Here is a 23,255-nt window from a genome sequence, read left to right as displayed (position 1 = left end):
ACACACACACACACACACACACACACACACACACACACACACACACACACACACACACACACACACACACACACACACACACACGTGGTTAAGAGTGCGTGTGCTGCAGTCTGATGTGGGTCAGAATGGGATAGCCTATTCATCTCAGAGTGGTGTGTGAATATTCATTTCTATGGGAACAAAATAGATTTGAATGCAGAATGGTTGATGTATGATTTGATGTTAAAGTCCTATCTGGGTTAGATCAGCCAGGCTATAGGCTATAACCCACATAATACAAACAGGTCAAGACTGCCTCTTCTCTCATCCACTGACTCACCCTGTCTTTCTTTACAACTCTCCATCCATCTCTACTTTTACTCAATCATCAGCTCATTCAGACACACACACACACACACACACACACACACACACACACACACACACACACTTATCGTGCGCCTTTTTAGACCTATAGACCAGTGCCTTCAGAAAGTATTCACACCCCACATTTTGTTGTGTTACAAGTTGAGATAAAACTAGATTTAATTGTCATTTTTTTGTCAACGATGTACACAAAATACTCTGCTGGCGTGGAATCGCCCTTCTACTGATTGGACAGATCCATGCTAGCTAGGGCTAGGCCTATCAAATGGGTTTGACAATCTCAAGTAGCCTACGTCCTATTACCACCTCTTGGTCATGAATTTCACACCAACTGAAGCCTCTTTAGAACGTTCATCTCCAATGACTTTGTTTCTGGCTTTTCTTCTGATCTGATTTGTACGTTTTTATGACAAAATCCAGTACATCGATGCCAATGTGTGTTGTCCCTCAGCTGAGGTCATACTGTGATTTCCTGTACTGAGACGTTGTTCAGATATGTGTGTGTGTGTGTGTGTGTGAGACTGTGGGGAAACATGCTGAGCTGAGCAGCTCTAGCCTACATAGAACACACAACACTACAACTAACAAATATCTCTCCCCAGGCAGTGTGTCTGCCTGCCTCATCATGGGTTGTTGTGTTGCAGTGTGTCTGCCTGCCTCATCGTGGGTTGTTGTGTTGCAGTGTGTCTGCCTGCCTCATCATGGGTTGTTGTGTTGCAGTGTGTCTGCCTGCCTCATCGTGGGTTGTTGTGTTGCAGTGTGTCTGCCTGCCTCATCATGGGTTGTTGTGTTGCAGTGTGTCTGCCTGCCTCATCATGGGTTGTTGTGTTGCAGTGTGTCTGCCTGCCTCATCGTGCGTTGTTGTGTTGCAGTGTGTCTGCCTGCCTCATCGTGGGTTGTTGTGTTGCAGTGTGTCTGCCTGCCTCATCGTGGGTTGTTGTGTTGCAGTGTGTCTGCCTGCCTCATCGTGGGTTGTTGTGTTGCAGTGTGTCTGCCTGCCTCATCATGGGTTGTTGTGTTGCAGTGTGTCTGCCTGCCTCATCATGGGTTGTTGTGTTGCAGTGTGTCTGCCTGCCTCATCATGGGTTGTTGTGTTGCAGTGTGTCTGCCTGCCTCATCATGGGTCGTTGTGTTGCAGTGTGTCTGCCTGCCTCATCATGGGTCGTTGTGTTGCAGTGTGTCTGCCTGCCTCATCATGGGTTGTTGTGTTGCAGTGTGTCTGCCTGCCTCGTCATGGGTCGTTGTGTTGCAGTGTGTCTGCCACATCATGGGTTGTTGTGTTGCAGTGTGTCTGCCTGCCTCATCATGGGTTGTTGTGTTGCAGTGTGAGATGCATTTTTTAGGGAGGGCACAGGCTGGTGTGTGTGTGTGTGTGTGCGCGCCCATCTGCACAACACATGTGAAATTGTAATCTGACTGGCTTTAATACCAGCCCGGTTTAGAGGATGAATACTGACCTGAGTTCAGCATTGACCAGGGGACAGTCAACACAACACATCCCATATGTACATTTGTGGCATATGTTGTATGTCATGTGGTGTCTGTTCTCTTTCTCAGACTGTACGTGTTTGGAAAACTGACTTTGAGACTCAAAATTTTTTTTAGTTTCCATACTTGAATCCCCCCCATCTTCCAGATTAGATGAGGTGGGCAGGATGTGGTGTGTACTGTGTCTGTGTGTGATAGATTGGACAGACGACATGTCAGCGCTTGCTGTTCCTCATCCCTCAGGCTCGTTGGGGGTCATGTAAGGGTCAGCTAATTCTCTGGCCACGCTGACTCGATAGTGTGTGTGTGGGTGTAGGTGTTTGTCTGGGGTTGGAGACCTAGTTAACTGGCACTCAGAGAGAGTGGGAAATGAGCTGAGCTTACACCACGAGAGAGAGGGGTGGGGAATCAGAGAGAGAGAGAGAGAGAGAGAGAGAGAGAGAGAGAGATGGGGAATCTGAGGATGAAGAGGGAGACAGGCTGTGTATGTGTGAATGAGTATGGTGTAATTGGAAGTGTGTGTGTGTGAGAGTGGTGCGACATGTGTGATGTGTGAACCAGTAGGCTAAAGCTGCTGTTGCCTGCTTTATTAATCTCATCAGTTACTGTTGGACATGATAAGGGGCCCTGACTCTGCCCTGTAAATTATAGATGAGGACAAGCTGGCTATGCCTTGTGTGTATGTGTGTGTGTGGTTATGTGTGTGTGTGTGTGTGTGTTTGCTGGCTGCCAAGGTAACAGTGTAGTTATATAGTCAGGTTACAGACAATCCAGTTGTACTGCAGGCATCTCAGGTTGGTTTATTACGTAATCATCCTCTGTCCCTGTAGTTAACAGTCAAAGCCGTTTCTGCATCAGCAGCTGCGCCTGTAAACCCAGAGGCTACCAACTGCCCTAGCCACTCAGTAGAGCCATTAAAGTCTGCAGAGAGAGGAGACTTGGAACTCTCTTTCATGCGTCTTTTGTCCTCTCCTCCTATCCAGTTCTTTTTCTCAATGCCGGAATGGGTTAGAGGGCGCACAGACTGGGGAATGGGTTAGAGGGCGCACAGACTGGGGAATGGGTTAGAGGGCGCACAGACTGGGGAATGGGTTAGAGGGCGCACAGACTGGGGAATGGGTTAGAGGGCGCACAGGCTGGGGAATGGGTTAGAGGGCGCACAGGCTGGGGAATGGGTTTGAGGGCGCACAGGCTGGGGAATGGGTTAGAGGGCGCACAGGCTGGGGAATGGGTTAGAGGGCGCACAGGCTGGGGAATGGGTTAGAGGGCGCACAGGCTGGGGAATGGGTTAGAGGGCGCACAGACTGGGGAATGGGTTAGAGGGCGCACAGACTGGGGAATGGGTTAGAGGGCGCACAGACTGGGGAATGGGTTAGAGGGCGCACAGACTGGGGAATGGGTTAGAGGGCGCACAGACTGGGGAATGGGTTAGAGGGCGCACAGGCTGGGGAATGGGTTAGAAGGCGCACAGGCTGGGGAATGGGTTAGAGGGCGCACAGGCTGGGGAATGGGTTAGTGGGCGCACAGACTGGGGAATGGGTTAGAGGGCGCACAGGCTGGGGAATGGGTTAGAGGGCGCACAGGCTGGGGAATGGGTTAGAGGGCGCACAGACTTGGGAATGGGTTAGAGGGCGCACAGACTTGGGAATGGGTTAGAGGGCGCACAGACTCACACGTGCACACAGGCGCACAGCCACGCAAGAATGTGCGCATGCAGGCACACGTGCACGCACGCACACACACACAGAGACAGTCCTAGAAATGGAGCTTGTGTTTACATTACAAGCGATGAGATTATGATGGCAGTGTATTACCGTGTGATAAAACAATTACCACTCAATAAAATGATCAATATCTATCTTACTAACTATACGTTGCTATGAGATTCACCATAAACTTGGCTGAGCTCATACTGTCCTATCATACATACATGAGTCATTTACTGTAGTGTAAATTGAATTGAAAACATTCTCTTTGAAGTGACATTCTCAATATCTTACATGTTTCTCTCTCTGTCTCTCTCTGTGTGTGTGTCTCTCTCTCTGTGTGTGTGTGTGTGTGTGTGTGTGTGTGTGTGTGTGTGTGTGTGTGTGTGTGTGTGTGTGTGTGTGTGTGTGTGTGTGTCCAGGCGGAGCGCGGCAGCGATGGGAACAACATCCTCAGCCTCCCGGTGCCGATGCGGCGGGGGGGCTCCGAGTCCAACCTGGTGTCTGACGGGGGCGTGGGCCTGGACTTCACTAAGGGCCGTCTGGCCATCGACAGCCTGCAGCAGAAGATACTCAAGGTGAGTGTGTGTGTTGTGCACGTGTGTTGAGTGCGTGTGTGAGAGAGAGCGAGAGCATTGGCCCATCTGTGTGTTAGTCTCTGTGTTGACCTGTTGATCTCCCCCAAGGTGACAGAGCAGATCAAGGTGGAACAGACAGCCAGGGACCAGAACGTGGCAGAGTACCTCAAACTGGTCAACAACGCCGACAAGCAGCAGGTGGCACGCATACGCCAGGTCAGTCCAATTACATCCCACTGATTTCTCCTTTTATGATGCTACATAACTGCATCTGCCAAGTGCGCTGAATGTTTACAAGCCACTTTTTAAAGAAAATGCAGCAATTATAGCAGTATCTTTAATTTGACCCTTTGCCTCTCCTGTGGGTCTGCCAGGTGTTTGAGAAGAAGAACCAGAAGTCTGCCCACAGCATCGCCCAGCTGCAGAGGAAACTGGAGCAGTACCACCGCCGTATGAAGGAGGAGGCCAACGGGGCCAAGCACCCGCCCAGGGATGCCCGGGGGGAGGGGGGCAAGGAGGGACAAAAAGACGGAAGCCTGCGGGACATCAGCTCGGCCAGCGTGCGCAACCCGGCAATGGACAAGGTCAAGACCATCGGCCCCGGGGTCTCCCTCTCGCCCCCCTTCTTCTTCAACAAGTCGCGGGAGTTCGCCAACCTCATCCGCAACAAGTTCGGCAGCGCCGACAACATCGCCCACATGAAGAGCTCCATGGAGACGGGGGCGGGGCTCCAGGCTCCAGGCGGGGCCCGGGCGCTGAGCGGCAGCGCCACCACGATTGCCAAGGCCAAGTACCCCAGCGACGACGAATGTTCCACGGGGACCTCTGTGTCGGCCGACTCCAACGGGAACCCGGCGGGGGGGTCGGGGTTGGGGTCAGGGGGTGGTCCGGGGAGGTCGGACTCTCAGGGGAGGCTGGGGGAGGTGCTGGAGGAGGTCAGGGAGATTAGGGAGGCACAGGCACAGCTGGCCGAGGACATGGTGTCACTGAAAAGCCAGTTCAAGAGAGACTACAGCTTCATCACACAGACGCTGCAGGAGGAGAGATACAGGTTGGTGCATACACACACACACACACACACACACACACACACACACACACACACACATCAATACAGCAAGCAAAAGCACAAACACACCCTCATTTCTGGGTATAAAAGAACCTAATTTTTCAGACACTTCTCCCCAACAACATCCTCCATGCAGACGCACCAACAACATCCTCCATGCAGACGCACCAACAACATCCTCCATGCAGACGCACCAACAACATCCTCCATGCAGACGCACCAACAACATCCTCCATGCAGACGCACCAACAACATCCTCCATGCAGACGCACCAACAACATCCTCCATGCAGACATATCAACAACATCCTCCATGCAGACATATCAACAACATCCTCCATGCAGACATATCAACAACATCCTCCATGCAGACATATCAACAACATCCTCCATGCAGACCACCATCGTTCCAGCTGTTTCACTTTATGCTTATCTAGGCCTGCTTCACTATTTCCCACCTTGAACCATAATCTTGTTTTTAATATTGTTGGCTGTTGATACTGTCAACTTAGGGCTGATGTATCAACACGCTTATGTAGATAATGCTTCACACACCACAAACAGAGAACACACACACATTGGTGAAGGAAGAGATGGACACACAGGTTTGCTTTGGAATTGAAGCTGTGCATTCAATATTAAGACTCGTCATTTTCTCCCCCCTTCTCTCTCTCTACCCTCCCCCCCTTCTCCCGCTCCCTAATAGGTTTGAGCGGTTAGAGGACCAGTTAAATGACCTGACAGAGCTGCACCAGCATGAGACCAGTAACCTGAAGCAGGAGCTGGCCAGCATCGAGGAGAAGGTGGCCTACCAGGCCTACGAGAGAGCTAGGGACATCCAGGTATGTACACACACACACACACACACACACACACACACACACACACACACACACACACACAGACAGAGAGATCTACAAACATGCCCCCTACACATCTATCTAAGCTGTATATAGTCAGCAACTTTAAGCCTGTGTCAAACTGAATGCGTGTTTTTCTGTGTTTACAGGAGGCTCTGGAGTCGTGTCAGACGCGTGTCTCTAAGCTGGAGCTCCAGCAGCAGCAGCAGCAGACGGTACAGGTGGAAAACACAGACGCCAAGGTGCTGCTGGGAAAATGCATCAACATCATGCTGGCCATCGTCACGGTGATCCTGGTGTGCGTTTCCACGGCGGCCAAGTTCACCGCGCCTCTCCTGCGTAGCCGCGTGCACCTGGCGCTCACCTGCGTGGGTTTGTCCCTACTGGCAGTCATCTGGAAGAACTGGGAGCACCTGCAGTGTGCCCTGGAACGCATGCTCCTCCCACGCTGAGCTAGACTCCTCCCATGTTAAGCTAGGCTCCACCCAGTCTGAGTTTGTCCCCCTCACAATGTGGGTTTGGCGCCTCCCACACTGAGTTTGGGACTTTGGAACTCTGTGATGTTGTCATAGCGATAGATTAAATGGGCGGGGTTTACAATGTAGCCTTACACCCCAACACCCTCGTGTCTCTCCCCCTCTCTGTCTTTTGGAGTTTGGGCAGAACTCCTTTAGGGAAATTGTTTCCAAACGATGCCAGTGTGCCACTACAGTACAAATTACAGGAAAGCAAGACATCTGGGACTGACCAATCAGATGGTGGCTACAGAGGAAGCAGGGCCAGTCACATACAGGATTATTGCGGACACTGATCTTTGTGTGGTTGTCAATCTCAATAGGACATTGAACTGCACTATGCAGGTGGTAAGCTTATGTATAACCTTTATAGAGAAACAAGGGGTCCGCCGATTGGTTCCTTGTCTTTTGCGGAGTCGTACTTGCGTCACCTTTATTACACTAACACACTGACAGTATTAAAAAAACTCATTCTCCCAGAAGACCTCTGGTTCTGATCCACACACAGTCTCACTCCCACCACCCCCCAAGCCACCATGATACACATTCATCCACACACACACTGAGAGGAATGTGACTTGTGTGTCTGTGTATGTACAGGGCGTGGGGGTGTTCTCCATGTGAGAGCGCTTTGTCTGTGTGTACCTGTACTGTCAAGTGATGAAACGTTTTATAATTGAAAAAAAAGACAAAGGACAATTTTTTTTTTTAAGTGTAATATTTTATTTCTTGTTCTCTTTTTTGTGTGTGTGTGTGTGTGTGTGTGTGTGTGTGTGTGTGTGTGTGTGTGTGTGTGTGTGTGTGTGTGTGTGTGTGTGTGTGTGTGTGTGTGTGTGTGTGTGTGTGTACGCCTGTGCCCGTGAAGGGTGGTTAATTTTTTACAAAGGAATGTGTACTGGTATGCGGGTTTGTGGATAAATGGTGTCTTATGTACTTGATGTAGTCTATTAACAGATGCAGTGGAACTGCCACGGGTCTAGTCTATCAGGGGTGAATTCACCCCAAGAGTTATGTGTTCTCTCTCCCATAGGAAATACATAGACTGACCCTTTAGCCGCTAACGTGCTAACTGTGAGTGATATCGTCTGGCAGTCTGATGGATCTGGGGGGAAGTAACCTCAGACGTGATACACACAAACCTCATTTGTGATTCATCCTTTAATACTGATGATAATGTCCTTTTTGTGAAATAGGAATTAAGCACTGTTCAGAGTGGGCTGAACAAAGGAATTGACTTCTACCAAATGTTTCAGACAGATTTGAACACTACGTTTTATGCGTTTTCTCTGAAATGTTTAATATTTCTTTGCCTTTTTAAAGTGAGAACCGAACAAAATGAACATTCTAAATGCCTTTGATGCTATCGTCTGATTGGACAGAGATGGGGGGGTGGGTGGGAAGTGAGCGATGCAGCTCTGGCCCCACCCACTCTGTAAGCTACTTATCACTGTGATGATTATGATGATGATGATGGGGGCCAGGCCTGATGCCTTTTCAATGCAGCTTCTGTGTTAAACCTGATATTTTCTGTGCTTTGGTCTCTGTCTCTTTAAAAAGCCAAATTTGGGTCTATGTGGCTGGCTGGCACCTTGAGTAATATAGTATGTCATGTCCTGAACCATTGATATTTACACTGTCCATTGGTTACTCAAGAGTTCTGGCTCTATCCCAATTCCTGAATCTATTCCCTGTGTCTGAAGAGAGAGCCATATCCCAGATTCAAAGCCCAGGGCCTATAATTCCAGTGTCTAGATTCCGGTATGTTATCTCGACGCAGTAGCATTGCACGCTGTTAGGTTTAATCCGGTTATGGTTTTCCAAAACACACTTTTTAAAATGAGAACAAAATGAAATCCTCTTCCTTTTCTAGAAACATTGAGTCTTTTATCGTAGTGCTCTTCTCATCTTATCCTCTGAAGATTCATCAGAGTATTTCTACCCTGAACTGATCTCTTGATCCGGTCATCAATTATACTGTATCTACCAGAGATGATGATGCAAGGAGTGAGGGCTCTGCACAGAAGGTGACGTGATTAACCTTTTAGTCTGTTTGTCAATATGTTCTGTGTAGATTCATGGCTGTGGGGAGATGTTTTAGGTTGGGGGTGCTGTTGACAGGGGTGGGGAAGTATTTTTCTGTGCTCTTACAGTGCTGTCGACAGGAGTAATAAATTACACATTTTAGATTTTACACACACACACACACACACACACACACACACACACACACAAAGTATTCAGACCCTTTGACCCTTTCCAAATTTTAAAATAGATTAAATTGTCAAATTTGTCTCAAGCTACACACAATACCCCATAATGACAAAGAGAAAATAGGTTTTCAAATGTATTCAAAATAAAAAACAGAAATCTTATTTACTTAAGTATTCAGACTCTTTCCTATGAGACTCGAAATTGAGCTCAGGTGCATCCTGTTTCCATTGATCATCCTTGAGATGTTTCTACAACTTCATTGGAGTCCACCTGTGGTGAATGCAATTGATTGGACATGATTTAGAAAGGCACACACCTGTCTATATAAGGTCCCACAGTTGACAGTGCATGTCAGATCAAAAACCAAGCCATAAGGTCGAAGGAATTGTACGTAGAGCGCCGAGACAGAATTGTGGCGAGACACAGATCTGGGGAAGGGTATCAAAAAATGTCTGCAGCATTGAAGGTCCCCAAGAAGACAGTGGCCTCCATCATTCTTAAATGGAAGAAGTTTGGAACAACCAAGACACTTCCTAGAGCTGGCCGCCTGGCCAAACTGAGCAATCGGGGAGAAGTGTCTTGGTTGTAGAACTCTGACAGAGCTCTAGAGTTCCTCTGTGAAGATGGGAGAACCTTCCAGAAGGACAACCATCTCTGCAGCACTCCACCAATCAGGCCTTTGTGGTAGAGTGACCAGATGGAAGCCACTCCTCAGTAAAAGGCACATGACAGCCCGCTTGGAGTTTACCAAAAAGCACCTAAAGACTCTCAGACCATGAGAAACAAGATTATCTGGTCTGATGAAACCAAGATTGAACTCTGGCCTGAATGCCAAGCGTCACGTCTGGAGGAAATCTGGCACCATCCCTACGGTGAAGCATGGTGGTGGCAGCATCATGTTGTAGGGATGTTTTTCAGCAGCAGGGACCTGAAAATAGCTGTGCAGCGACGCTCTCCATCCAACCTGACAGAGCTTGAGAGGATCTGTAGATAAGAATGGAATAAACTCCCCAAATACAGGTGTGCCAAGCTTGTAGCGTCATACTCAAGAAGACTCAAGGCTGTAATCACTGCCAAAGATGCTTCAGCAAAGTACTGAATAAAGGCTCTGACTACTTACATGTGATATTTCAGTGTTTATTTTTTTATAAATTTGCTAACATTTCTAAAAACCTGTTTTTGCTTTGTCATTATTGGGTAGTGTGTGTGTGTGGATTGGGGGGAGGGGCAATTTAATCAATTTTAGAATAAGGCTGTAATGTAACAATGTGGAAAGTCAAGGGGTCTGAATACTTACCCTCAGCACCCCTCTCTAGCTTATGAACCAAATGGCACTGTACACCATTTCACAACAAACCACTAGTCTGAATGATATTGTGAAGAAGCAGTGACCAGTGGCATTTGTTTAGCTTAAATCTAGTGACATTAATAATGTGAACATGTTGTTTTGCATACAGTGAGGGTGTTCAAACTCTCTTGGGCATCATTCATGTTTTATCCAATTCCCCCTGGGCAAACTTCATTATTTAGCTTGTACTCCAGTGCGTTTTGAAGTACCCTGTTTCTGCCAACTCCCATCAACTAGCTGGCAGCAGCTCCAAGGTCTGGGAGCTTCATTAAAGGCCCAGTGCAGCCACAAATGAGATTTTCCTGTGTTTTATATATTTCCACACTGAGGTTGAGATAAAACTGCAACGATAATGCCCATTTAGTGTAAGAGCTGTTTGAAAGACTGCCTAAAATTTCTGCCTGTTTTGGTGGGATGGAGTTTTGGCCAATTGGTTAATAGAGCAATAAGAAATAGATCCAAACCTCACTGCCAATAACAGCTAATTTGACATTTTTACCTCTCCAAATCACACCACTCCCAGATAATCCTGGCAAAATTATTGCTTGAGAAACGGCTCTTTACCAAGAAGCTTTTTATTTTTGACCATTGTTTTAAATTAAAATCAGTGAGGTAGTTAATTGTTAAACAAACAATTTGATACTGAGATAAATATGGCTGCATTGGACCTTTAAACCATCTGCGCTGTGCCACTGCGGCTTAAAGTGTGTATGTGCTACCACTTAGTGGTGAGTCTACAGTAATGCAGCAGAATTAGGGGGGAATTCAACAACATAACCCTAGGGGGGAAGTAAACACTTTGATAGTTGCTGGATCCACAAGCTGTACCTTTCCCCAATTTAACTCAGACCTGCATAATTATACTCAACAAAAATATAAACGCAACATGTAAAGTGTTGGTCCCATGTTTAATGAGCTAAAATAAAAGATCCCAGGTATTTTCCGTACGCACCAAAAGCTTATTTCTCAAGTTTTGTGCACAAATTTGTTTACATCCCTGTTAGTGAGCATTTCAATTTTGCCAAGATATGCCACACATGTCAGGTGTAAACGCAGATTATAGTTTTTCAAATGAACCTCTGACTCCTTCCAGTCGCTATGCGGTCGATACTTTAAAAAAAGTACATTCTTTAAACCCATACAGTGTACCTTTGTTTGCTGAAATCCATACACTTTAATATAACGTTAATCAAATGCAACCTCATTGAGATTCAATTGGCACAGGGACATGCTGAGTTGACATCTTAGAGCAATTGCAATGAGGAAAGAGTAGGTGGTTGTATTTGATTAACATTTTATTAAAACAAATGGATTTCTTCAAACAAAGGCATGCAACAACAGAGGACAAACATAGGTACAGGGTAAGGGTTTAAGAGTGTACATTTTTTAAGCATGAACTGCAGAGACTCCAAGGAGTCGGAGGTTAATTTGAATAACTCTAATCTGCACTCAACTCCCTGGAGGAGTTGATACAATTGGCTTGGTCAAAGAGGAATGCCACGTTCAAAACAACTGGGAACTATGGAATCTCTGACTTCAGTGCCTTCAAGACAACTTGGAACTCAGAAAAAAACGAGCTCCGACAAGGGAAAAAATAAAAGGTCACTCTAAATTGTGCAATTTTGTCACACAACACAATGCCACAGATGTCTCAAGTTTCAAAGTAACCGTACAATTGGAATGCTGACTGCATGAATGGCCACCAGAGCTGTTGCCAGATAATTTAATGTTAATTTCTCTTCCATAAACTGCCTCCAACGTCGTTTTAGAGAATTTGGCAGTATGTACATTTACATTTAAGTCATTTAGCAGACGCTCTTATCCAGAGCGACTTACAAATTGGTGCATTCACCTTATGATATCCAGTGGAACAACCACTTTACAATAGTGCATCTAAATATTTTAAGGGAGGGGGGGGGTTAGAAGGATTACTTTATCCTATCCCAGGTATTCCTTAAAGAGGTGGGGTTTCAGGTGTCTCCGGAAGGTGGTGATTGACTCCGCTGTCCTGGCGTCGTGAGGGAGCTTGTTCCACCATTGGGGTGCCAGAGCAGCGAACAGTTTGGACTGGGCTGAGCGGGAACCGTGCTTCCTCAGAGGTAGGGGGGCCAGCAGGCCAAAGGTGGATGACCGCAGTGCCCTTGTTTGGGTGTAGGGCCTGATCAGAGCCTGAAGGTATGGAGGTGCCGTTCCCCTCACAGCTCCGTAGGCAAGCACCATGGTCTTGTAGCGGATGCGAGCTTCAACTGGAAGCCAGTGGAGAGAGCGGAGGAGCGGGGTGACGTGAGAGAACTTGGGAAGGTTGAACACCAGACGGGCTGCGGCGTTCTGGATGAGTTGTAGGGGTTTAATGGCACAGGCAGGGAGCCCAGCCAACAGCGAGTTGCAGTAATCCAGACGGGAGATGACAAGTACCTGGATTAGGACCTGCGTCGCTTCCTGTGTGAGGCAGGGTCGTACTCTGCGAATGTTGTAGAGCATGAACCTACAGGATCGGGTCACCGCCTTGATGTTAGTGGAGAACGACAGGGTGTTGTCCAGGATCACGCCAAGGTTCTTAGCACTCTGGGAGGAGGACACAAGGGAGTTGTCAACCGTGATGGCGAGATCATGGAACGGGCAGTCCTTCCCCGGGAGGAAGAGCAGCTCCGTCTTGCCGAGGTTCAGCTTGAGGTGGTGATCCGTCATCCACACTGATATGTCTGCCAGTATGTCCAACCGGCCTGACAACCACAGACCACGTGTAACCACGCCGCGTTCAAAACAATTGGGAACTCGGGAATCTCTGACTTCAGTGCTTCCAAGACAACTTGGAACTCAGAAAAAAACGAGCTCAGACTAGGAAACATCGTTTTGAAAGCTCACCCAACTCGGAATTCGAGGTCGGGAACTCCGGCCTCTTCCTCGAGTTCCGACTTTCTGACCTGAAGATCACTAACCTCGTGGTTTTTGAAGTTCCCAGTTGTCTTGAAAGCACTATAAACCGTGGACATTCAACATTTACGCATGCTAAAAATGCCTGAGCTCAAAAGTATTACAAGTAATATGCCCTTATCAGGGAGCTTTGTAATATTCTGAGTTTGTAGATAGAGTCCAATTTCATTGACGAAATGTATAGATTTTTTGTTGTTGCCCTAAACGATTTATTTTATATTTTTACATTTACATTTTAGTCATTTAGCAGACGCTCTTATCCAGAGCGACTTACAGTAGTGAATTCATACATTTCATACTTTTCTTTTTCTCCGTACTTATATCTCGGTGTAACGTAAACTCACTGACTTTTGTACATCGCCTTGGTCCGTTCAATTGACCTTATTTTAGCGCCCAACACACGTAATACTTCCAGATCAACTCTAATGTCAATACCATTGTAAAGCACAATTTCTCCACTTTCCAACAGAATCAATTACATGAACTCCACGCTGCCCGTTTCTGCATGATTCAAGAAGGCAACGAGATCCGTCGGGTCTTTTTAAAAATGGCGGGTGGGGAAGCGAAAATAATGCGTGGTAGTGAGAAGAAGAGATGTGTGTGGCAAAACTGCTTTTTTTCACTTGATCTGTCCAACTTAGCAGCTTATCGCCTCTAAAGTGTAAATAAAACACTATAAAGAGTTTATATAATGTGTCATTACATACCTATTTGAAGGTTTGTGTCGAATTTGAATCGAGTTTTTAGGGCGGTGCTAAAGTGATCTTCAGAAGTAAACAGCGGCTTTGAGGGTCATGATGCTTGCAGTGATGATGCAAAAAATGACTAGGTATACTGGTGGAGAGAGATTGGAATGACAGAAATAGTTGCTTTATGCGCGCTGTACGTTACGGCATGAGACGTCACGATGTAACGGAGGGTGAGTTTTTTCAACTTTTCTCCAATACTATAGAGCTATTACCATGTCGATCAACGCTTGAATAGAAACGTAGTTCACACCCCAGATTTTGAAGTCAACACAGCCCCTATAGTCAAATTAGTTTTCTTTGCAGCCTCGTTTGAATGTCGCGGTTGAGCAAATTTGTACGGAATGGGGTGAGTTTACGTTACAACGGAAACAAACGTATTATTGGTAAAACGAAAGTTAGATGATACAAACTCAATGATTTAATGATGGTTGAAATGATTTTCACCTGTATACATTTGATCTACTAGGGCACTGCAATAATAGTAGTGGAAGGTAAGCATACATATATATCTATGATGTACAGAAAGTTTTGTTTCCAAATTAATTTACATTAATTGTTATTCTAACATTCAGTTCATGCCCTCCATGACCACTTTAGAATGGGTCCAACATCGGGCAGCATTGTCTAACATTTGTATTGCTTTGTGGAGGGTTCTGTGGTTTTTGATGGGCACAGGGGATGGTAGTGCTTTTTCCCCCGGGTTTACATTTACCCGTTTGAAGGTTTTACTTCATCATTTCTTGCAACCTAGTAACATTTCCTCATCTGCTTACATGCGCCTCCCCTATATCAGTGTTTTGGTACTTTTTTAACTTTTATTTCTTGTTTTTTACTTAACACGTATTTTTCTTAACTGCATTGTTGGTTAATTAAGGGCTTGTAAGTAATCATTTCACTGTAAGGTCTACTACACCTGTTGTATTCGGCGCATATGACAAATAAAATGTGATTTGATTTAAAACTTCAGTGAAAATCCTATTTGAATAACGGCGCAAAAGCCCTGTGATTTTTAACATTTCATTCCATTCAGATAATTTCAAATCAAATTTTATTTGTCACATACACGTGTTTAGCAGATGTTATTGCGGGTGTAGCGAAATGCTTTGAGTACTCTCGACAGTTTATTCGGTATAGAAAACATGCCAGTCTGGCTGTATTTTAAGTTTTGATACTCTGATGCGTTTTCTGTTGCGGATCATCATTCTCCCAAATCGTTTTATAATAATGTAACCACATCCTTCCAGCAGGCACAGTCATTCAGGATAGCGTAATACGTGCTCTACCTCTCTGACCGAGTGGCTATTCCTCGTGCACCTAAAACCCATAATGCTTAATAAATAGCCTATAGCCTAGATATTTGTCATTTAACTTTTTTAAATGCATTACCTTTTATGTGTGGCATAAACACATCATTTAATCTGACGAAGCTATTTCAAAAGTATCCTGTATGCTACCTGCACATATGTCCCAAAATATAATTCCAGCATCCAAACTGTACAGGTTGTGGTGTTGAAAACGCAAACCATGATGTTGATGCACCCGAAGTGGCAACCTGGTCTCAGAGCATTTCGTATTATTCTTTACATAAACCCTAAACACTCTATTTCATGTGATACAGCATATTACGTTTCATATGGTATGTATTAATTTGTGGATGTCCTTCACCCATTTCGTATGATATGTTACGAATTACAAGACATATTATATTTGATGTCCGGCTCGATTCGGTCTTATGTAGCAAAATTTGAAATAGTGTTTTTTTTTTACATTGGATAAAAGTAGAGACTCAGAGATAGAAAATTGTATATCTTACACTACAGTTGAGGAACAATGGGAAAGTAATTATGCTTTGAAAGTTGATAAACTTGTAACCTCACTTTTGAGAAAATGGCCCTTGAATGTTTTGGTACCTACTAGAGAGCTCTTCTTTGTCGACACCCATTCAGCAATCATCTCTTTAAGGATTAACATGTAAGGCTATGTACTTAACTATGTACTTAACAACCGAAGATTTCAAGACTAAAGGCTGGTTTATACTATTGGTGTGTTCTTAAATTTAATCTGGATTGCCAGAGTGTGCTCTGGGTGTTCGTAAACACAGAGCGTTGTCAGACTGTCTTACTAAATTCAGAGTGTTTCCCTCTCGGAGCGTTCAGAGCGTTTACTCGACGCTCTGGCCGAGGAGTAGGGTTGATCTGAGCGTTCTGACTTAACAACAGCAGTCAAGCACCCAAGCTAACTGGCTAATTTTGGCTAGCTTGCTAGCTACTTCCAGACACAAATGAGAGAACAGCTCAGTGACCATTTTACTCGCCCTAGCAGAGCTGGTTAGGCTGTTTTAATGTTATCCAGAGCATTGGTGACTGCAGCTGTGCTGCTGGCAACAATTTAATTAATATCTTTTGCCAACGTTTATTGACACCATATTCAATGGGTGAGCGTTCATAAATTCATATTATTATTCTGCGCTCTGGCACACTCAGACGAGAGTGCTCTAAAATCTGAGTACATAGCCAGAGCGAATTTACCAGCTACGCCTATCGGCAGTTGTCACAGTGACATCATAAACATTCTATTGAAATAGTTATTTGCATAGTGGAGTCTTTTGTTTAGACATGTAGCTAGCTAGCTAGCTAAACAATGAACCATAATCCCAACTCATCATGTTACTATCCTGCATGAATATCCAGGTACCTAACCGACCAGGTTCAATGTTAGCGGGCTAACATTAGGCTATAACTAGCAATGCAAATGGCTCTGAGATATTAATAATATTACTACACAGATCATACACATAACATTAGCTAGCTAGCTAATAGTACACTTTAACTTGACATGAAAACAACTTTCTAACAAAATTAGAAACAACCAAATACAGACATTTGAAGGAGATGTATATTCTGCTTGGATAGTTCCATCTGTGCTAATGACTTAGTGTCTTTAATTCCAGTTTGTCTACAAATGTATAATTTATATGTTGGTTTCGTGTCTCCATCTCAACCAAAAATCTAAGTTAAAGAATAGGACTAAATCAAACTTTTGCTATGAGAGATGGGTTTATTTACAGAGCAATTCAGTTGAGAAATTCCTGTTCACATAAAGTAAAGTGTGACCTAGGTTATTCTGAATTGTTGAATGAATCCCACGTATTCTCAACCATTTGAGACAGAAATCACTCTTATGGGACAGGCCTTTTCACACTGCCTCATCATTATTAGTTTCACTATCTATCATTTTATTTTCTACAGCCGACTATGGAAGGTTTATTTCAATCTGGTATTTAAAAACATATATATTTTTACTAATCTCACTTCTGCAGAAAGTGTCTCAGTGTGAGTAATAGGTTCCCAAATGGCCTCACAATTGACCATTTCTTTATTTCTCTCCTCTGAAATGGTATTATTGTGAAACACACTTCCCCTTTTCTAGTAATTGGCAGGTGATTGGCAGAATGAGTCACAAATGCTGTTGTAGTTTAGCTGTGAATGTCGGCTTGAGAGAAATGCCACCCTCCAGAGTTGTTCTGATACTCTCACTGGAAGTTTTTAACATATTTATAAGCTTTATATTAAAAGAGCAAATATGAAAATAGATGCTGACTATTACTTGTTTATACATACTGTACAAAAAAAACGGTGCAATTCAGTGATCTCTAATTGTCTACATTTTTTCAAACATAGCTATTTACTCTATTGCAAAAGTGATATTTAATTGTGTTTGGTTGTCAACACAACCAAATATCAACATTCGAAGGAGATTTCTCTTCTGCTGGGATAGTTCCATCTGTGTCACTGACTTAGTCTGGCTTAATTCCAGTTTGTCTACAAATTAATGATTGCTATGTTGGATTCATATCGCCATCTTAAGCAAAACTCTAAGTTAAAGAATTGGACTATATCAAATCAAACTTTAAATGCACTTTAAATAAAGTTTGATGTGATTCAGTTATATTATTTTACTTAGATGTTTGGTTGAGATGGAGATGTGAGCAACATATTAACTTTGAAATCAACCAAATCTTAAAACCTTAGGCCTATATTTATTGTGTATTTTTAGTTGAATCCTGAGTAGAATAGAAACAATAGCTTTTGATGACTTCGCAAATGCTATAGCCTAAATAGTATCATTAATGATATATGTTTCACTCAAGTGTGGTTACATTTCATTTGATCAGTTAAATCTTCTCTCTGAAATGACTCGATAGTGAATTATATATTTTTAATTGGAGCATGTGTAATAATCATTCTCACGATAGCACATTGGTAGTGGTCACTGACAAATATCAAAGCTAAGCAGGGCTGGGCTTGGTTAAAACCCTGGATGAAAAACCAAATGGTAGCTGTAGATATATTAATTCTCCAGTAGGAGGTGCTGCCCAGCCTATAGTTTTTTTCTTATAGTGGAAATAACGTTGAAGATCTAACGTTGTTTCAACGGTACAAATTCAAAAGATTTCATACAAAGTTTGACAATGTTGAAAATTGGTTACCATGATGACATAATCCTGTGGTTGAAATTTCACCCGCAAAACAAGTTTACGTTGATGACTTTTTGCAAATCCAATGTATTCTTTTTGCAAATCTAATGTATTTTAAACATAGATTCCATGTCACAATACGTTGACAAATTACATTGAAACAACGTTGATTCAACCAGTTTGTGCCCAGTAGGTATGCTTTCCTTATTGGTTGTGGTGCATTGGCACGAAACCTGTTGGTGGAAAATTTGTTGCAAATATAATTATAGCATAAACATTTTGAAAATCAGATTTCCAACTAGCTGATCATTGTCTGCAGCCGGTTCTGATCGTAGTGTAGGTCTAATGAAACAGGAAGGGAGAGTTAATTAGTCCGTGGTGGTCGGCAAACCCTTAACCTTCTGGCCCGTAGCCATCGACTGTGCCACGAAAGCATGCTGAAGTGGCAAAGTTGATATCCAGGTTTATAAACACAGGGTCGCTACAGTTATTCTTATTTTTGGACGTACATTTTTTTTTGTTAATTCTATAAGGGGAGAGGGTGGTCACTTTTTCTGCAATACAAGGGGAGTGTCATTTGAAAATATTAACATTGGGGAGGGGTGCATTTCTTTTATGGCACCTCAAGTTGTTTGTTTGTTTACTGTGAGGAATGAGATGTGGCTGTTCTTTGTCAAGGGGTAAGGCAAACAAGGAGGTAAAGTTAAAGAGGGAGAGCGTTGCTGGGATGTTTAACTTTCCCACGTTTGCTTTGGTAGAACACCTGAGATCAGGGGAACTTTTTGCCCCTTTTTTTTACTCAGGCAGCATCCAGGATAGCTGGCTGGATATGAGTTTATCTAGATCTAAAGGTTGTCAGTAGATACACAATACCATATCCTCCTCATAGGACAACATACAACCATGTACTGTACATCCACAATAATGGACTATGTTGTACTTTATTTGATAAACCTTTCAAAGCAACACTAGAAGCCTAGCATCGATTTTATGAATGGAGGCCATGGCAGGATATTCTGTTGTCCTTCTGGTTAACACAAATCTCTCATTACAGACTGTTACATAAATGTAACGTCTGTTATATAAACCTAACGTCTGTTCAGATTAATGCTGGAGCATCCACTATAAAAGGCACTACAATTGGGAAGTGAAGAATGGTCAAACTTTGTTGACCCTGCCAGAAAAACAACGATCTAGAGAGACTTCTGTGACCCTTCTAAGATACAAAGGTGCAGTATGTTATATCATATTAAACTAGATACAAATATTTCACAGTGTGAATGAAGTACATTCTTGGTATGGGAATTGGCAATGGGGATTGGTTGCTTTACCATTGGCATTTTCCTATGGCTTCACAGCGAGGGAAGTGTGTACATTTTGAAGCCATGAGCCGCGGATTCAGTGAAGTTCACCGTTCCTCCACAGTTTCCTCTGTGACCGAGCCCATGTGCGTACTCACCACAGAGTGGGCGTGGTTCTGGGAGCACGAGTACGGCAAATGGGTCCAGTACGCATCCATCGTAAGTGGTGTGAAACACTCAAACAGGCTGATGTGTTACAAGGACAATAATAGAGACGGTAAACTGTTGTTCCCCTTGAATTTGAGTTTTTTTCTATGAATCACAGAAAGAGAAGCACAGATTCTCGTCCATCACCAGTGAAGACCTTGAGAAAAGGTACCAGGAGGATCAAAGTGCTGTGGTGAAGTTCACTGCAGGCCAGCAGTCTTATGAGCTGAGTTTCAGAGGTAACACACATCAACACTCTTGCACAAAATATATTTAATTTACAACAGACATGGTTCAAATAGTTATTCTCATAATTACAGACATGACGCAAAAAAACAAAAGATACGGTACTGTAAGGATGGTCAGGCGTCGTCCTGTGTTTGTTTCAACTGCAGACAGCAGGTAATGTACGGATGAGGATGAGCTAAGAGGATGGTCACCATGCTCGGTATTTAACCTAATAAATACTCACAATTGCATAATCAATATTTGGATAATAAGTGAGAAATAAATATAGGTATTCAATTGAGCTACTTATTTTCTTAGTGTTGAATGTCATGTTCTATTTTATATTTATCCTCAGGACAAATAGAACATGCAACTCCTCTCAGAATTTCAGAGATGTTCCTGGATTTTGGGACAAGTCTGCCATACCTGACATTGGATATAAGGTCACTTGTTTACATGTGGTTATTCTGCTTAGGCTTACAGGAAGGTTAGTGTTCAACTTTTTGTTTTAGCAGTGACAACTATTTTGTTTTCCCCTCCTGCAGACAGTCAGTCCCTGTCAGAACTCAGAAGAGTATCAGAAGGTCCAGGAACTTTTCAACAAGACCATGAGGGGCTTCCAAATCACCAGCATCGAGAGGGTCCAAAACAGGGACCTCTGGGAAGTCTTCCAGTGGTATTTTTACATCAACTCTCACACACAATCCTTACATGTTACTTCCAAAACACTATGTAAACCCTGGCTTGAACAAGATTATGGGGAAGCAGCTAATGTTTTTACCCCTGTTTTTTTTAGGAAAAGAAATTTGATGAAGAAAAACAATGGGGGAAAAAACAGCAAGGAGCTACATCTCTTCCACGGAACGGACCCAAAACACGTAGACGCCATTTGCAGAGATAACTTCGACTGGAGGCTGTGTGGAACCAATGGAACTGTGTATGGCGAAGGTACCTCATGTTAACCAACTGTCAGAAGTGGAGTCAGATTTTAGAAGCAGTCATGATCTCATTATAGTCAGTCATTCTGTTTTACTGATGATCTTCTCTGTTTGTTTAAGGGAGTTACTTTGCCAGGGATGCCAAGTACTCGCACTGCTTCACCAGCCACTCAGGAGTGAGGTCCATGTTTGTTTGTCGGGTGCTTGTTGGCGACTACACATTAGGGAACTCGGACCTCCGTCGTCCCCCTCCAAAAGGCGAGGGAAGCCCGACTCTCTATGACAGCTGTGTGGACAATGTCCTGAACCCATCCATATATGTGGTGTTTGAAAAGCACCAGGTGTACCCCGAGTTCCTCATCAAATACGATGATGGCGTCATGCACTGGACCTCTTCGGCTCCAGCTCCACCCAAAACTGTCTCTATCCAATCCACTTACATAGTCCAATACCCAACATCCAACCGGATTCAGGCAGCAGCTGCTGCTACACTGCCAAACTCTCGAGTTCCATCCACTTACACTTTGAGTCCATCTCAAGCAGCCACCACTTTCTATAATCCAACCAATTCTCTTCCCCCTTCACGTCTCCCAAAACCTGCCCGAACCTCATTGGGATTCAGTCAATCTGCAGTCATCATGAAGCCAGCCCCAAGTTCTCAATTGGTGTATACCACCCTAGGCCAAGCTAATTGGTCTTACACTCCCTCATTCAGCAAACTCCCTCATAAACTCATTACCCAAGCCAGCACCCCCTCTCGTACACCCAGTACCCCCTCTCCTACACACCCTACCCCATCCAGTACCCCCTCTTATACACTACCTACCCCAGCCAGTACCCCCTCTTATACACGCATTACCCCAGCTAGTACCCTGTCTTATACACGCGTTACCCCAGCCAGTACCCCCTCTCGTACACCCACTACCCCAGCCAGTACCCCCTCTCGTACACCCACTACCCCAGCAAATACCCCCTCTCGTACACCCACTACCCCAGCCAGTACCCCCTCTCATACACCCACTACCCCAGCCAGTACCCCCTCTCGTACACCCACTACCCCAGCAAATACCCCCTCTCGTACACCCACTACCCCAGCCAGTACCCCCTCTCGTACACCCACTACCCCAGCAAATACCCCCTCTCGTACACCCACTACCCCAGCCAGTACCCCCTCTCGTACACCCACTACCCCAGCCAGTACCCCCTCTCGTACACCCACTACCCCAGCCAGTACCCCGTTTTATACACCCACTAGGCCACCAAGCATCCACTCTCGCACACTCATTACCCCTGGCACTGCCCCCTTTCGCACACTCTCTATCCCTGCCAGCCCCCCTCCTTCTCGCACACTTTCCCGTTCAACTGACACACCCTCTCAGGCTCACACCCGCTCAACGACTATTACTCGCATGCTCCCTGCCAGCAGTAACTCTCACCCACTATCCCCTTCATCCTCATTGAGCACACCTTATCACACACTTTCTCACTCATCATACACCCCCACTTACACAGACTCTTCCACACTCTCAGGGTCTCACCACTCCACATCGAGCACTACTTCTGACACATCTTCTACTATCCCATCATCTAGAGTGCAGAAGTTAATTAAACAATTTGGTGGTCAAAGTTCAACCTGTTGACAATTTGTAGTGTTTCTGAATGGTAATTGCATTTTCATGTCAAATATGCATAGTTGGTGTGTTAAACCCTTGCAACCCTTCCAACAACAAGAATGATGTTCAACACAGCAGGTTGGCGGCACCTTAATTGGGGAGAACGGTCTCGTGGTAATGGCTGGGGCGGAATAGGTGGAATGGTATCAAACACATAGTTTCCAGGTGTTTGATGACATTCCATTTGCTCCGTTTCGGTCATTATTATGAGCCATTCTCCCCTCAGCAGCCTCCTGTGATGTTCAACTAGTAACAAGGAATATGATGAGCATGTTTCCTTTACTCTGGGACTTCTGGTCTGCTGATCCTTTACTCTGGGACCTCTGGTCTGCTGATCCTTTACTCTGGGACCTCTGGTCTGCTGACACATTTTGTAAAGTAGTTGGATTTCTGTGTTTTCTGTGTATTCAACTAAATAAACTAAATGACCAATATAAAGTCATTGACTGGATGTTTGTTTGACTAGTGGTGTGGAGTAATGCAGAATAAGTAGGGTGCAGTTCAGCAACATCACCCCTAGGGGGAAGAAAACACCTTAAAAAGTAGAAAAAAGCAACATTTTTTTATGCAGTTGTGCATTCAGAAATGACCATGACTGCATTTACACA

The 23,255-nt window shown here is 44.5% G+C and overlaps 2 protein-coding genes across 5 annotated transcripts in view; both read left to right on the top strand.

Annotated features, from left to right (window-relative positions):
- tmcc3 (transmembrane and coiled-coil domain family 3) overlaps nucleotides 1-7,268 on the top strand; it is a 46,504-nt gene extending 39,236 nt beyond the window's left edge. For both annotated transcript variants that reach the window (XM_029742243.1, XM_029742242.1), the window contains exons 2-6: nucleotides 3,983-4,138; nucleotides 4,247-4,354; nucleotides 4,513-5,189; nucleotides 5,913-6,048; nucleotides 6,216-7,268. In XM_029742243.1, coding sequence (XP_029598103.1) covers nucleotides 3,983-4,138; nucleotides 4,247-4,354; nucleotides 4,513-5,189; nucleotides 5,913-6,048; nucleotides 6,216-6,518 — 1,380 coding nt within the window. In that variant the 3' untranslated portion in view covers nucleotides 6,519-7,268. The remainder of the gene's footprint in view (nucleotides 1-3,982; nucleotides 4,139-4,246; nucleotides 4,355-4,512; nucleotides 5,190-5,912; nucleotides 6,049-6,215) is intronic.
- Nucleotides 7,269-14,131: 6,863 nt separating this feature from the next.
- On the top strand, nucleotides 14,132-23,085 carry LOC115180274 (mucin-2). 3 transcript variants are annotated; one of them, XM_029742233.1, is made up of 9 exons: nucleotides 14,132-14,169; nucleotides 19,404-19,529; nucleotides 19,659-19,820; nucleotides 19,927-20,047; nucleotides 20,129-20,210; nucleotides 20,392-20,479; nucleotides 20,582-20,712; nucleotides 20,833-20,984; nucleotides 21,095-23,085. In XM_029742233.1, the coding sequence occupies exons 3-9, from the start codon at nucleotides 19,686-19,688 to the stop codon at nucleotides 22,612-22,614; spliced, it is 2,229 nt and encodes a 742-aa protein (XP_029598093.1). In that variant the 5' UTR covers nucleotides 14,132-14,169; nucleotides 19,404-19,529; nucleotides 19,659-19,685; the 3' UTR covers nucleotides 22,615-23,085. The 3 variants fall into 3 exon arrangements, with proteins under 3 accessions (XP_029598093.1, XP_029598094.1, XP_029598092.1); XM_029742234.1 differs by lacking the exon at nucleotides 14,132-14,169 and adding an exon at nucleotides 14,180-14,314 and having other exon boundaries at nucleotides 19,726-19,820; XM_029742232.1 differs by lacking the exon at nucleotides 14,132-14,169 and adding an exon at nucleotides 14,180-14,314.
- The last annotated feature ends 170 nt before the right edge of the window (nucleotides 23,086-23,255 follow it).

This window comes from Salmo trutta, chromosome 40 (assembly GCF_901001165.1).
Source record: "Salmo trutta chromosome 40, fSalTru1.1, whole genome shotgun sequence".
Lineage (NCBI taxonomy): Eukaryota > Metazoa > Chordata > Actinopteri > Salmoniformes > Salmonidae > Salmo > Salmo trutta.
This window is presented reverse-complemented; position numbering and strand designations above follow the sequence as displayed.